This window comes from Barbatula barbatula, assembly GCF_947034865.1.
Source record: "Barbatula barbatula genome assembly, chromosome: 4".
In the NCBI taxonomy this organism is placed as follows: domain Eukaryota; kingdom Metazoa; phylum Chordata; class Actinopteri; order Cypriniformes; family Nemacheilidae; genus Barbatula; species Barbatula barbatula.
The window spans coordinates 9734580-9751132 of record NC_136768.1 but is presented as its reverse complement, the minus strand read 5'-3'; the positions used below and the strand labels follow the sequence as shown (position 1 = coordinate 9751132).

At 39.0% G+C, this 16553-nt stretch overlaps 1 protein-coding gene across 2 annotated transcripts in view; it reads left to right on the top strand.

Annotated features, from left to right (window-relative positions):
* pawr (PRKC, apoptosis, WT1, regulator) overlaps window positions 1-16553 on the top strand; it is a 43223-nt gene that overhangs the window by 20741 nt on the left and 5929 nt on the right. For both annotated transcript variants that reach the window (XM_079454740.1, XM_079454739.1), the window contains exons 3-4: window positions 8307-8435; window positions 15220-15248. In XM_079454740.1, the coding sequence (XP_079310866.1) occupies window positions 8307-8435; window positions 15220-15248 (158 nt within the window). The remainder of the gene's footprint in view (window positions 1-8306; window positions 8436-15219; window positions 15249-16553) is intronic.

The window sequence follows — 16553 nt, the reverse complement described above, 5'->3', positions numbered from 1 at the left end:
GGAAGGGTTTACTCTCTCAACCGTCACTCAACTTGACCCAACCAGTATCCCAGCGAATGGGTTACATAAAAAACTACCCAACACTGAGAAAATAACCAAACAAAATGAACCAACAGGCTCAACCCAGCATTTTTTAGAGAGCAAGCAGCAGAACTAATTCCAATGCTCCGAGAAAGAGTCATTCACATTTAAAAATTTCACTTGCAGAAATTGTTCGTATTTTTCCATCCATTATTTCCTTTTGAGTTAATAATCTTTAGATCAGTTAATTGGTGAAAGCAATGATATCACAATGGTATTGTCGCATGACAGACTAGCCAATGATGCTCTAGAGTTTCTGCTTCCCACACACCGGCTTCCATGTGATCGTGTAATATGATTGACAAGCTGAAAGCATCTGATTAGCTTACCAAAAGATCAGACTGTTCCTAATACGGCAGCTGTTTCTGGCTTTCCTATTACTGCATCTCAGGTTCAAGCTAATTGAGAGGTCCAATGCGTTTTTTATTACTGCATAGTTGGTTTTGCAGCGGCTTGCCAAAGGTTCTACAATAACCAAAAAAACAAAAGCAGAAACGTTCGCATTGCCGTTTCCACTGCCCCACCACCGTGGCCTGATGTCTGGGACACTACTGTCTTCTCATCAGTAGAGCGGCCCTAGACATCACAGTTTGGCTGCTCTCTCCAACCCACCAACATCCACACAAACAAATAACTCTTAACCACATAGATGTAATCTATCCAACAGGCTATCGTGTCTGGGGGGAGGTAGACCAATATAATTTTAGCAGAGTCTACTGCTCCTGTTTTCCAACCAGGCCTCAAGAAGCACATGAGCTTTTGGTTTCAAAGTTTTTTGTTTTGTCTTCTGAATGTTCCTGGGTTTTCCGCTTCTCTTCGGCTGCTTTTCTTTGTTTTTAGCAGAAAGGAAATGAGAAGAGAAAATGTGAGCTGGATGTGGAGCTTTGTTTTTGTATGGATTGTCAATCAAAGCATTGGGGTCTCAAGACAATGGCCAAGCTTTCGTTGCTCACATACAGGATTGTGATGTCTCATACACAACAGTAAGACCACTACAGAGTTTGAATATAAACGATAGTAAATGGGTGCATTAATGGGAGAGGTCAGAAACAAGCTCTCAAATCATCTCCTGCAGAAGAATCTGGATAAGCAAAAACAGATATTGTCTTGTTTGTCCATGAAGTTGAAGCGATTGAAATACTTTTTTATTTCATTTTAATGTTGCAGAATATAAGCATTGTTCATCACATTATTTATCTATTTAAATATTGTCGATTTTATTGTCAAAAACTGTTGTTTTGATAGCCTAAAGTTAAAGTCTTGCATTCTTACATTAACAACTTACGCATAGCATGTTGGTACCAACCAGTCTGAAGATGAACGTAAAAAAGCAATTTGTGTTGATCAGAACCATTTGCAAGCCCGAGGGTGGCCTATGTTTGAATCAAAGTGGAATTGCTAGTTTCATTTCATGTCTTAGAGCATCGAAAAATGAGAAAAGTCTGAGGACATTGGAAACTTAAAAGTGAGTTTATACTGGGGTTTCATATTCCATAACAAAACTTTAATGCAGCCTTCAGTTGTTCTGCAGTAATGAAATGCTCTGTACCAGAATGGATTAATGTCATACTTCCGAGCAGGAGGTCTCGGTCTATTGCGAGAGGTATGTGTTTGTTGCTTTAACACCTTGTCTGCCCAGATAGAAAGTGGTTTATTCTCTGAAATACCTTCTGATTGTATAGTGCTGTCAGGAATGTGGAAAGAAGGGTGATGGATTATACCGTGTGTGACCTAAAAGGCCCAAACTGAATTTATCAGCAATATGGCTTTGGTTAAGACATTTTGTCTTTATAGTTCCCCCAGTTTTGGAAGTGTGAATGTTTACATTGAGATAAACAAAACCTTTCTTCAGTATGCACAGAGGAAACGAATGCATCAGATCCTAAAAAACGTAAGATGATGTATAATAATAGAACGCTGTTCATATCTCTGATTTAAAAGGGATGAATTTAAAACAAAACTAAACTGACAAAATCGTATGAAAGTGTGTATTTCTGCTTTATTTTGTTGTCATATGTGATTTATGTTGTTGGTATATTGGCTGCCGAAAAGCCAAACGTTGAATGCTGGGTAACCTGACATTACAACTGCTCGCTGTATGACGTAACTATTCATCCTCACGCAGTCACCGACTGCTGCATCACAAGGTTTCTGTGGCTCTTTTGATAGCTCTATGAAACCCGAATAGTCCCAGTGCTGAGCTTTTCTGAATACAGCTGCATTCCACAGCCAAGAAACCAAGCTCCGGCAGCCAAGAAACCTGTGAGAGCTTCACAAAGGAGCCGGGCCTGAATGCGGTTGGCTCTGGCAATGGATGGCTCTTTCAGTTAGATAAACCAAAGCAAAGAGAGCGTGAACAGATGGCTTTCTCGTACTTAAGCATCATAAGGGTCTTACTGGCTTGGGTGTCCCTGCCAAGACATATCTGCCTCATTGTTGCCTTTTGTCAAGAGAAGCTGCTACTGACACAATGACCTACTGTTCAGCTTGATGGGTTGGAATTCTTACAAACTAGTTTTGCAAGACCATGTTATTCTACCTAAGCTCAGCATGCTACGTAAATGGTGCACGGTCATGGTCACCTTTCGATTGGAACACTGTCGTTGGCCCCTATGATCAATAATGAAAATACATGAAATGTTTTCAGTAAAATTAGTTAACAACTATAGCTTTAGGACACACCCACACTCTGACGCCACTGGTAAGTCGCACATGTAAAAAAAAGGAACTGAAAAGGAATGACTTCCCGTTATAGCAATTAGCTTTATTCAGTCTTCCAGCCTTCGTTCCTTCCGTCACACATGCACTCCCGCATATCGGGTCACGTCTTAACAACGAGTCAGCAATTCTCTAAACCTGCTGAGTGTCAGAGTCATTAGACTCAAGGAGAGAGCGAACAAAGAAAGTGAAGAAAAAGGAATGATTTCCTAAAAGGGAGGGAAGGGTAAGTGAGCGAAAGAATGCAAAAGGACAGGAGGGGGTAGATGACTCACTGTTTGCGTGCACTCTGCCCTCGCCACGCAACTGCGGCTAAACCCAACGAGCGCAGCGGTCTCCGAACATGATTGAAGCGTGTGATTATGGAGGAAGAACAGAGCTGCTGTGCTCAGTGTGAAGCAGAACAACTTCCAGCTACTGTAACCAGAAGATCAAGGCCGTTCAGAACTGCAGAAGTTCTTTAACTGAAGCGCCTGACACTGTGATTATAACAAACAAAAACAAAATAACATCGTATTTACCATGGAAGGAGTTAAAATATGATGGGTGTTCAGAGTGATTGACTAGACAACACTTCTACATCCTGCAGCTATAAACCCTGCGCAGCCGGACGAATATTAAAGTTCAAGGGCTAGGAGCATTTGTTTGATATCATTTTTATGCATATACCTATAAAATAAAAACTCCCTGCAGTATTTCATACCGCATTGCATTGTCTATGACACGTATTTGAGATACTGTTGTGGCCATTATTCAGTGACAGGAAACTCACCTCCCTAGTCAAACACGGGCGAAAATAAACTATGAAGTCACTTACAGAAACCCAGTAATATTGTTTACTCGTACATCAAAAGATCTCTGCACAGCGTGCCTGTATAAACGCAAAGAGATAACCAGCCACATCTGGCGAGTAGTCACTTTGAGGGTTATTTAACTCCTAATGCCCTCTTTTCGTCCTTGAGGAAAAACAGGGAACAGGTTATTGATTCCGAATGAACTAGGCTTGACCATATCAATGCGTTTAAATCCGAGAAAGCAGGCTGTTGGGAATATGCAATGATATTTACAGCTTCCTGCAGTCACGGGGACTGCGTGTAATTCTTCGTAATAACAGGCTTTAGGATGCGGTTGTTCAAGCAGCTGTTTATCCCAGATCGTAAACAAGTGTGATGTATAGCTGTATACAGTTTCTGTCGGAGCCGTTTCACATCCACCACCACCACTCGCAACGGTAGTTAGATCATTGGAAGTACTTTGTTTTTAAGACGTGCAAGAGTCGCAAGTTTACGTGAGAGCTCTGGTTGTTTCGTCATCTGTATAATGCACATCTTCTACATGACAAATCTAATAAAACATCAAGCAGGCAGTATGCATGAGGAATTAGAGGCATGCAATTAGCCAATTCTCCGTATGACTGGAAAATTACAGAGTCGGGCCTTGTGATCAGTGAATTTCATGCATTCATAATATTTTGTACTATTTTTATTGGTTGCTGCACAGCAGTTTTATGTCTGCCAGTCATCTGTGTGTATTCAAGAAGGTCAAGATCAAAAGAAAAATACATTAAAACCCATATAAAATAAATCTTTGTGTCATACAGTGCTCAGCATCGTAATGTCCTAGAAGTGATTTTAAATACATTAAAAGTGATGGGGTTGGACATGTTTTTCAAACTCAAATACTATTTCCCAACAAAGAAATCTTGTTTGCTTTTGATCACTGCTTGTCTGAATTTAGCACACCACAGCCATGACAAAAGTTTTGCTGGTTAGGATATCTTGAAATTCAATTCAGGCTTTCAAATAATTGCATCAGTCTGTGGATGGCTGTTGAATCAAATTTGTATTCACTATTTGACTCACACTACCCTTAGAGGCATGTACATTTTGAGATAGCAGCTCAATTATCTAGAGTAATGGAAATCATTTAAATAAGTTAGCGACGACTGCACAACCAAGTAACTTTCGCTGGTCCAGTTGTGTCTTTTTGATTCATTCTTTTGAATAAGTCATTTCTGCAGAAGTCTGCATATTCACACAAAATGTATGGAGCAGGAAAGACCTCGTTGGTTTCTGGAAGCATGTTGTTTTTAGAAAGAAGGCTACCTTTTTAGGAGAGATGGCGCAAAGCTGTGAATTCTTCCCCTGCTCCCATAAACATTCCCCCAAAAACCTCATAACACACCCTGCGGACTGTAGCGGTTACTTTTAAGAGCAACTCTTCTGGAACCTTTGAAACCTTCTCAGACCTAGCAAGGTTCAAGCGGTAGATTAATGCTGACTTTGTCTTCATCCTGTTGTTTACATTAGTTTTATGTCTGACTGATGGAGTCGATCCTGCCGCGTCTGTTATCAAGTGTGGTCCTGGGTTATGCATGCTTAAATCGCTGTTGGGAGGTGCGGATTGACTCTCTGAAATCACATTGTGTGGTTCTTGCAAGTCTTGAGGCGAGAGCGAGGTCTCTCATCCATTAAAAATCCATTTAAGCTTTGTCTCTGGGAGGTATTAAAATGTCTTTTAACCTCTTTTAACAAACCCATCTGAGGGCATTACCCCCTAAAAGTTTACCCCCAAAAAGTGTTTGGACCCTTTATAATACAAGTTGCTCAATACGTCAATAAACAAATACTGTACTTTCTGACATATCAAATGACACACACTGCATTCACACGTCAGCTTTGAATTAACTTTAAAATGTAGTCTTTACAGACGTTTTAAAATATTACATTTTAAATGTATTTCAGCTGGGAAGTGAAAACCAAAGACACGACAGTTCAATACATTGATCTGGAATGAAACTTTGTTGTTGTGGGGGTAAAATCAAATATGGAGAGCTTAGATGGCAATAGATGCCAATGACTGTCAGGGAATGATTTATTAAATATAAAAGTAGTGGTCGACCAATGTGGGAAGGCAGATGTAATGCTAGGCAGAGCTAGAGAGTTTGGAACTGCCATGAGGTCTTTTTAATTATTTGGCTGTGCGAACACAGTTATTGTTATTGGCTGACAGCATGGATCTCAAAATGACCAAAAATCTGCCTGGGCAGTTTTTTATATGAATCCATTTCTTATTTACTTTGTGTCAAACTCTAACCAAACATCAGATTTGATTCTAATGTGTGCCGTTATGAAATGATATGGCTTTAAGATGTGCCCAAAATAAATAATTTCAGGATTCTGGATCAAATATGTAGCCACCAGAGTAAAGCAGACTCTATTCTCTCTCTCTCACACACACACAGTTGTACTTTTCACCTTCCATGGGTGTAATACATCATCCTAATGAACCTGTGTAGCCGAGGCATGCAATACTTGATTAATCCACATTCATTAAATCCATTCTGCCGTGGACATCAGGAGAGAAAAGAGCTCAAAGCCCATCGTCTCCTCTTTCGATTAATACATTGCGTAACTGGCCTGAATCAACACATGCATAACACAGTACACGAAGTACACTTTCTGCAAGTTTCCTCACTTTTCATTATTTAAAAATTAAATCGAAAAAATTAATTGTTTTGTGCAAATGTAAATGTATTATTCATATTAACAAATCCTTAATTATTTATCTTAATTTACATGCAAGGGACTACGTTTTCTTGCAGAAGGAAATGACATTTGGCATATGAACTCATATTGTACACTGAATCTAGTCACAGCTAAAAGGATTGCAGCTCTGCTTAGTGTGATTATTAAAATGAAAATTTACAAAAGTTAAATAAAATATATAAACAAACCATTTATAGCTTGCACTAAATATTAGGTTATTTTTGCCTTAAACTTTTCATCATCTTTGTCAGATTCATTTATATTTTGCATTGTTATTGCCAAGAAACTGTTATGTAAGACAGTGAAGCACCATCGTTTGGATGTCGAGACTTCAAACATTCCTGTTTCCAGGAAAGCGGTATTAACATGATAGATGACTGACTCGTTTTTTTTCACCGGAGAGAGACAAAATTTCCACCCGCACATGCATTCCTATTAAAGTAGATGAGCCCAGATGGAGCGCTTCGAATTATACATGAGCTTAATGAGATTCTTATTTGCTTTATTAAACGAAAGGGTAAAGAATGTCCTTTTCTTTCTTTTTTTTGCTACCACTTAGACCCTCATACTAAAGTGGCCATAACTCAGAGAGTTTCTGCTTATCTCATGTTAATCTTGAGTCCTTACAGAACAGTATCGCACCCTTCAAATATCCGTAGCGTCTTCGGTTTGATCACATCCGTCTAAAAGACAGATACAGCTGTGTGGAAACGTACAACGCGTTATTTACATTGTAAATAAGTCAACACAGTTGCATGCCCCCTTTAAGTAATGGGCCCTCCGTGTCCCCATTCAGCCCCTCACCATCAGCCTCGTTTCTGTTTAGATTTTCTTGAAAGTTGAGGAAATTCCGAATGAGGCGTTATTCTAGTTTGGTTGCCTTAAATGGCATTTTGGACTGGGGAGAAAGTTTTCACTCCTGAATATTGTTTAAGGATATTTTTTTCCTCTTGACAATGGCCCCTTTAATTTTGGTTCTCCTCTTTTTCAACATGTGTCTCTTATGAAAATCGGGCTTGCCTTGTGCCCAGACTAAAAATACATCTAAACTAAATACTAAAAATACATCTAAACTAAATACTAAAAATGTATTTTCTGATGTTTAAAAAAAGGCAACTTTCACATTTAATATGGTCGTCTTTTGTTATATGAATTTTATAGTCAATAACTGTTTAATGAGTAATTTGCCCCTGTCTTAGACATAAATGACAGTCATTAGGAAAGGGATTGTCTCATTTTAGCTGCTAGGCAGCGAGGAGCAGAAGTGACCTCTTTTAGTGTGCAGCGGGGGCTGATAAACTGTGTTTACTGATCTCTCGGGAGAGGGAAAGGAATAGCGTGTACGTGTAAGTGTTTACGGTGCGAGTGCCTATGAAAGGCTTCAGATGTGGAGTTTGGCCCATCCCCAGGAAGTGTTGATAAAACAGGCTGTCCGGAAAAGCCTGTGCAAATTATTACATTCCAGTTCAGCCTTGTAAGGTTATTTTTACTGTCCCAGCCTTGTGTTGAGCTCCTCCTACACTCTCTCGTCTTGTCTTCATGTTTCAGGAAAGACTGGGTTTATATGCAGCCTGTAAACCGGTTTCTCACTGTGCCACTTTGATCACATCATTTTGACACGTGAAAAGTTAACACGTGTTTGTGTATTTTGTTCAATGTTCTGACGTACTTGGCTATTAGCTTATCATGAACCTTTGTGTTGAATATGTTAAGGGTGGTTAACTTAACTGTTTGTTTCCAGTGTGAACTTTAAGATTTCAACTCCCCCAAATCCTCAAGGCTGTTACTAATAGAGTTTGTTTAGAAGCGCACTTCCTGTGTCCGTTTGTGTACATGGGTGTGTGTGTGTTTAGTCTGGTGTGTTTTGAACACATCACATTGGCTCTTCATGTGAAAATAATGTACAAATTCCAAAAGTTTTGAACAAACGTACTGACAGAGCCGGAAATGTTTCCACAGAGCCTGGATGAGCTTGAAGACGATGATGGCGTGGAGAAGGAGAGGAAGATGGATGAAAATCTTACACAGCACAACACGGTACAAAATGAGGCAATGACTCCTGACCCCGGAGCGGCTCATTTAATACAGGTAGGACCGAAAGAGCGTGTGTGTTTGTCTCCGTAATAATCCTGCCACTAGTGGGTCACTATTCTGTCATACAGATGCAGTGTTGACCAAAAATAACAAACACAAGCCCATGATGAACAGAAAACTAGAAAGCCGACACTCACAATGCCTCAAGCTGCATTACAAAGTAGGATAATAACTCTTGACCCTAGACATTTTGGTGTTTGGTATTTCACTTTTGTTGTGACACCGTCAAGGTTTAGGATGCAACATAAACAGGATTTCAGCAACAATAATGTTTTCACGTTTTTGGCGTGAACAAAGGGCAACACGATAAACCCAAACATAAAGTAGCTTAATCGAAAACAAAACTACCTTAGAAAAGAAACACTTTAAAGAATGCATCTCAGCTTGGATCACTAGCCTTTCATACACCATAAGCTTTCATAACAGCCCTGAATTTGCCAACCCACCAAGTTAGCAGTTATTATTTGTGCAGAAAAAAACTAAAAGTAATGTGTAAAACAAAAAAGAAATGGTACATAGTAAATTCACAATACAGCTCACCCCAAAAATGTTAAATGTTTATATTAGCAGACAGTTCATTTTTAAGATATGCTCCATTGATACATTATATGAGTCCCATGACTTCCATTCCATCAATCATTTGTTTCTATTGCTTCCCATTGTTTTTTTATTTTTTAGCTGACCTCAGAGGCTCCCCCTAGGCTCTGACTTACTACTTTTGGTAAAATACTGTAAAAACATCTTATATGCAGATATTTCTTCCATTTATTTATCAGTTAGATTTATATTCATTTATTTATTTTCTAATTTAATTCATTATTTATTTAATAACATATCATCGCAGTCCTTCCAAAACCTCTTTTTTTACAAGGGAAATGTTTTTTTTTAAGTTGACAAGCACTTTTTAATACTTTTTATTGGTTGGATATTTACAAAACCCGGTGAGATGTATAAAGGATGACTGCAGCAATATGGTCATAATTGTATTATTATATATTAAAATATAGGTCTTCATCGTAACCATAGCTTTTTGTAAGTAACAAACTGAAGTACTGTCACATTAACACTGTGTGTTTGCGTCTGCGCATATCGGAAAATATTATTATTCCCGCTTTCGCAAAATATTAAAGGGCTTGTTTGTAACAGTTCAGAGGTTAAGTGCGCATCTGCAAACCACTAGAAAGAACTTCAGCATGTTTGATAGTTTCATTCAGTTATTAAAAACACATACAGTACTACTTCCAGAGCCAAGATTATGTGCAGTTACATGCGTTTCTTGTAATTATGGTCATGTTCAGAACAACGCGTAAACCAGCAGTCCTCCAGATGTTGGCCTCTGTTCTATTACTTACTGTCCACGTGGAATTCAGTTATACTGTAGGTCAGGTTTCAGAGGGGCATTAAGAAAAGTTTCAGATTGTGTTGCTTTGTTGTAAGAGAGTTGGTAGATTAATGTATTTCTACAGATACGTGCGTTTATAGGATGCCTGCAATGGCTGAGTGGAGTTGTGCTGCTCTCTGACACGGACATAATATATATATACGAGATTTCACAATATGAATATAATGCCTTACAGCTCTTTGACACGAGTCTCTTAGGTTCATGGATTACAGGGTTGGATGCACATGATGTGTTACCAGATATTCCCTTGTACAGCATGTTAAAGCTGCTGGTAAAACCGAGTGCACCGGCTTAGCCACAATTTTGCCATTAAAGTCAAATGTTGGATATTGTAAAAGATTAATTTTATTGAAGGGACAAATCGCCAGTTGATGGTGTAGTAATGCATCTTAGCCTCTGGCTGACTTAAATCAGGCAAATTTAACAGGGAACATTAGTTCAAGGGTTTGCTTTGGGTTTGTGTGTAATAAAAGCGTATTCAACATTTCATCTGCTAGTCGACGATATCAATCTAGAATAAATGCGTGTTGTATTGTTATAGAAAACGTTATTAGCGCTGTACAGTCTGCCTTACTTTTATGCATACCACAGCACTCACATCACACTGTCTAATAAGTAATGCACAAAAAACTAAATGCACCCAGTTTAATTTAGGGACAAAGTTACAGGCCATTAGTTTGCAGTAAATGAAAAGATTGAAGCTACGAGTTAGTCGCTATAATTCCGGGGACTGGTGTTTCCCTTCAGATGCTGCATGTGCGTGTGTGTGCTGTTTTGTTGCTTCTCTTTAATGAAGTCCTGATCATCTCGAGGACCCATCTGCTTTTGTTTAAGCTGTGCTTTACCTACCTCCTCATCTGCCATACAAGGAAAACATACTGTGATACCAGAGAACCGCAGGATCATCTCTCTCCAGTGTGGCGCCAGGGCAGCAGTATGCTTCTGGAAGATTTGGGTCAATCTCTGCTGTGTAATTGTTCTTTTGGATAATCTGGCTGTCTCAGAAACCTAGTGAACCGCCAACCTAGACAGCTTTTTTGGGCATCATAGACCTGTTAGAACAAATGTTGGCAAAAATGTTCATCTCACAACAAAGCCAGTTTGTGAATGCAAACAAATAAAAGATTTATTAAATATTTATTAATATTTATAAACTACTTCTACGGTCAGACTGTTTGGGTGTATTTAAACAAGACATCTATAAAAGCTACTAGCTATCATTTTCAATTACAGTATTTAATATGAGTTACTTTTTGTTGTTTAGGTTAACTGTGAAATGTAATTCATATTGGCATCAACTACTGATATATTGTTATCATGCAACCTGAACTCACGGGAATTCGTAACTGTTTTACGAGACTTATTCATATGAATTCGTACAATGTGAATTGAATAAAAACGTGCGTTTGTACAATACTGAAGCTCCTCCCCTAACCCCACCCCCGATGCAAATCGAATTAAAACCAATTCATACGGGAAAAAAGAATCCTCGTAAAACAATTACGAATTCCTGTGAGATAGTGTTGTATCGTGACAATGCTACTAGATAACGAAGGCAAGTTCAAATGTTAAGATTAAATATTCATCATGTGAAAAAGCAATCATCGGCAGTTCGAACATTTAATAAGAAACTTTGCTTCCCAAAACATACCTTCCTTGGCACATTCAAACAGTCAACCAAATATGCAAACATGCATGCAATGTTAAAATTGGGCGTCTATCGACGGACAAAGAGAAAGCTAACTCGCTAGGGTTTGAGAAGACAGCCTTTGCTTGACAGGATAGCGTTAATTCGTCACCTCAAACTGTTCATGTTCATTTGCATTTTTAATTAGCACTTCTTGTGCGAAGACAGTGGATGTGCTGGGAGGGATTTCCCATGTGTCACCGAGCTGACCCCAGCAATAAGAACCACAAGATAGTGGCAGTGTAATTTTCATCTGACAAAGGCGGCTGTTAAAATCACTACGGATGAGACAAGAATTTGCACAGTGCAATTAAATGCAAGTTAACTTCACACTTTTTGCTTATTTGTATGCACTTTACGCTCAAGGCTTTCAGCATCCATGTTTTAGTCCAGTGGAGACGGCCGGCTGGTTGCCTTTTTAAAGCCGAACGTATTGTTTCTTCATCCACATCGCCTTCTGGGATGTCAATTGCTCAGTCTGTGTTGAATTATGTCACATGGACCCTTTACATGCTGTAGCGGAATGCACATATGCAAGAGATGAATGTCTGTTTCGTTTACTTGTGCATCGAAGCTCAATGAAGTATATTTTGAAAGGCTTGCATGCTTAACTGCTTGTGAGAGGGTGCGAAAAGCTGACAAGCGAAGTATGCCTGGTCCTTTAGGGTTATAGCATTTATCATAAAGCAGAAAAGATTTAAGGCACATGAGCACAGCTCCAGAATGCCAGAGCAGACCCAGGCTGGACTTTATTAGACTGGCCTTCTGAGATCTTTCTTTAAATTGGCTGTCAAAAATCACAGAGCCTGTCAAATTGCAAACAGTTATGAATTCCTTTTTAAGCAATGTGCAATTTATGACTAGAGAACCTGGCCGGAATACAATGAATATATTTGCGTTTTCCATCTCTGGTCTCTCTCTCTCTCTCTCTCTCTCTCACACACTCTCTAATCTCTAGGCCACTTTCTGTTCTAGTCCTTTGCTTTCATGTTTTCAGCTGTAATATGAAAGCGGATTAAATGGTCTTATTTTAAGTTTAAGGATTTCAGTTAACTTGTAGATTAAAGGTTGATTTACCCAGACCTGCAGAAACCTGCTGTATCATCACTCAGCACCTGAGCAAGGCACCTTAACACCACATTTGCTGATTCAAGCTGATAGAAGAGCAATTTTGACTGAAATATCCACTTGTTACAACACAAATGCTTTGCTGCATACCTCGGAAGCCACAACACGCACAACCTTGAGGCGGATGGGCTACAACAGCAGAAGACCCCACCGGGTACCACTCTTCTCCACTACAAATAGGAACAAGAGGCTACAATTTGCACGAGCTCACCAAAATTGGACAGTTGAAGACTAGAAAATTGTATACAGAATGAGAACATGGATCCATCATGCCTTGTTACCACTGAGCAGGCTGGTCGTGGTGTAATGGTGTGGGGGATGTTTTCTTGGCACACTTTAGGCCCCTCAGTGCCAATTGGGCATCGTTTAAATGCCACGGCCTACCTGAGCATTGTTTCTGACCATGTCCATCCCTTTATGACCACCATGTACCCATCCTCTGTTGGCTACTTCCAGCAGGATAATGCACCATGTCACAAAGCTCGAATTATTTCAAATTGCTTTCTTGAACATGACAATGAGTTCACTGTACTAAAATGGCCCCCACAGTCACCAGATCTCAACCCTTAGAGCATCTTTGGGATGTGGTGGAACGGGAGCTTCGTGCCCTGGATGTGCATCCCACAAATCTCCATCAACTGCAAGATGCTATCCTATCAATATGGGCCAACATTTCTAAAGAATGCTTTCAGCACCTTGTTGAAACAATGCCACGTAGAATTAAGGCAGTTCTGAAGGCGAAAGGGGGTCGAACACAGTATTAGTATGGTGTTCCTAATAATCCATTAGGTGAGTGTATGTAAATATATAACAAGAGAAATAGAGTGTAGTTCAGACAGAATTTACTAAATCAAAATATAAATTGACGTAGCAGAATAAAGGGATATAATAATATAATGTTTGTGAACATATATTGAAAACATCAGGTCAGGGCAGATAGATTGTTTTCTTTTTTGTTGTGACAGGCAGACACATATTGTGCAGCTAACACACAGCAGTCCTTGTGTTCTCCCAACAGACACGGCAGTTTCTCATCATTTGACAGACTTTCAAACGTCTGTTGTATGAACTTGATTTTTCCATAGAACACTGTCCGTATATCCATGTATTTTGTGCATTCTGTTAGGAAATGGAGTTCTGTCTCAGATTTGTAGAAATCACAGTGTGGACACAGTCTCTGGTCCTGTGGCAGCCATGTTTGTCTGTTTCTGCCCGTCTCTATAGTGAGTTTGTGTCCACCGAGTCAACATGGCTCTTATCTTCGTATGATGTTTTTACTGAGTTCTGCATGCAGGCACTCAATTGGATGTTTTTCCCATTTAGTAAAATGTTCTTTATTGTAGTTCTCACTCCACGCTCCTGATAAAGATATCTAGTATGTTTTGTGCAGATTTGTATGCCGCATTTACTCTCGGTGTACATTGATTTAGTAAGGTTATAGGTTTTACCACCTATGCCGCTTTCAATAAGTTTGTAAAACATTCCTTGGTGCCAAATTGAGTCAAAAGCTTTTTCAATAAAGTCAATAAGCATGCATATATTTGACCTTTATCTTGTTTTTTCGATTAGAGTATGAAGCGTGTAAATATGATCAGTTTTGCGGTAATTTGTTAAAAATCCTATTTGAATTCTGCTCAAGACATCGTGTGTCGTGATGAGGTCTAAGAGGTGATGGGGTCTGTGTTTCTTATTTAGATTTCATTATTTGGATCTCTGTGTTTCTTATTTGGGTTTCATTATTTGGATCTCTGTGTTTCTTATTTGGATTTCATTATTTGTCTCTCTGTTTTTATTTTCTCTTGTTAGGTCATGGTACTGGAATTAAATCAACAAAGGTGTTTTTACAACCCATTTAGATTCTATACATATTTCTATGTAAACCTTAGTATTTCATTCGGGAAATAAAGAAAATTGACACATTTTATTATTGTATTATTTTATTAAAATAATAGTTTATATTTACAGTGTAACACTGTGCAAAAGCATTTTGTGAGGAAAATGCATTGTTATTGATACAACATCAGACAATCCAGCACCTAGTTTCACAGCATTAAAATAGTGGTACATTTAGTTTAGTTATTTGTTGAAAATGATACATTTGCCCTATTTTTCTAGAGCTTTGTATATTGAAGAGACAACTCATAGTCTTATCTGTTAAAGCTGTAAGTCAAATAAATAACTGATCACTTTAAATTTTTCTGATAATCTAAAGTCTGGCTCAATGACAAGATAATTCTCGATTCCTCAACAGAAACGGTGCTATTAAAAACAGTGATATGGAAAACCGTAAGAGGGAAAACCGTGAGAAATAGATCAGTTTTAGTGACCATTTGAGAATGATAACGAAAAGGTGTAATGCGTCTCTTTGGATGAAACACAACCGTAAGGCTCTGTGATGAGTTATAGTCCCTATGGTTGTATTTTTTCTTTTGTTTTCCTTCATACTTTAGAAAGGGGCCTATGAAGAAAAGAAGCGGTTCTGTGTGGGCTTGAGTTTGATTTGGTCTCTCTGTCTATTAATCCCTGAGATGCCTACCAATTTATATTCTGTTTTCTTTCAGGACACTCCGAGATCCAGATGTCATAAGAGGTGAGTCTGACTACATCTCATATCTGCGGGTAACACATGACGTCTCGGCCTTGCGCTGATGTTGCACAGAGTCAGAATGAGGAGATTAAAAACTGTTGAGCCCGTGTGCTCGTATGGTTGCCTCTCTCAAACGTAAAAGAAATCTGTCTTGGAAACTTGGTTCAGCGAAAATGCTGATCTTGTCAGAAGAAAGGGATTTAGAGCCTGTGAAACGACAGCATGGCTTAACTGGACTCATTTTCAGAACCATTGTACGAGAGCCAGAAGAGCTTTCATTCTCTCAGTCGGCAGCGAAGGGTGGCCTGAATTTGTTCCCACTTGAATGATACAATTGGACTGTTTGTATCAAGCTGAGCAGACAAATTTGAAGAAAAGTTCTAAGGAGTTGGAACTCAGAGACCCAGAGATTTTCTTTTCCTTATCCCAAAACAAACACTTGGTGTGTTTGGCAAAGGGCAATATTCACTGAGTTCCTGTATTTATTTTAACCTAATATGGTCATTTTGTCATCACACATGAATGCCTTAACTTTCAGTTTTAACATTTAATATTTGTTCCAGCACTTATGCTCAGTTATTTTGAGGTTTCGGAACGTCACAGAGATGTAGGGGTGGGCAAACTAAAACTATTCACTAGTTCATCCCTAGCAACCCCAGTCACCCATTTAAACACCCTTTGACAGTTTTAGATGGTGGCACAATGTGCTTTGGGAGGAAGACTGTATGTAAAGTGAGTCACAAGCAGAAATCTTGAAACGGTTTGCATTCAACTAAACATTATTAATTTTACTTCAAAAAGATAAATTCTGAACAGGCCTATTTGGGAGCCCTTTAAAGTGATGACTCAACAAATGAGTTTCTTTGAAACGGTTCATTGAAATAAAGTGGTTTGCTAAAATGAATCAGACTCCTAATTTACACTTTCATGACCTCATACATTTGTACAAAACAAGTAGCAAGGCTTTGTGAGTGTAGGCTAATGCAGACAAAAGCCCATCTGAATCTCCGTCTGTCCGTTTGATTAGTCGCCCATTTTCCTGCCCTGATACTCTGTCAAACACCCAGAGCTCCGCTGCAGCCGGCACCACAGGTGGACAGCACGTCCAGCACCTGCCATCAGTGAGATCGCTCTGAATGTGCACGGTTTGTGGCACTAGAACAAAAGGAATTCACGCTTAAATTAAATTACAGTTGCATTGACGTAGTTAAGAGATACAGACCACTGTTTTAATCTCTTAGGTTTTGTTCCTTTTATTCGTTTAGTGTTAAAAGAAAGTTTATTCATATGTTTTCCAACTAGATGTGC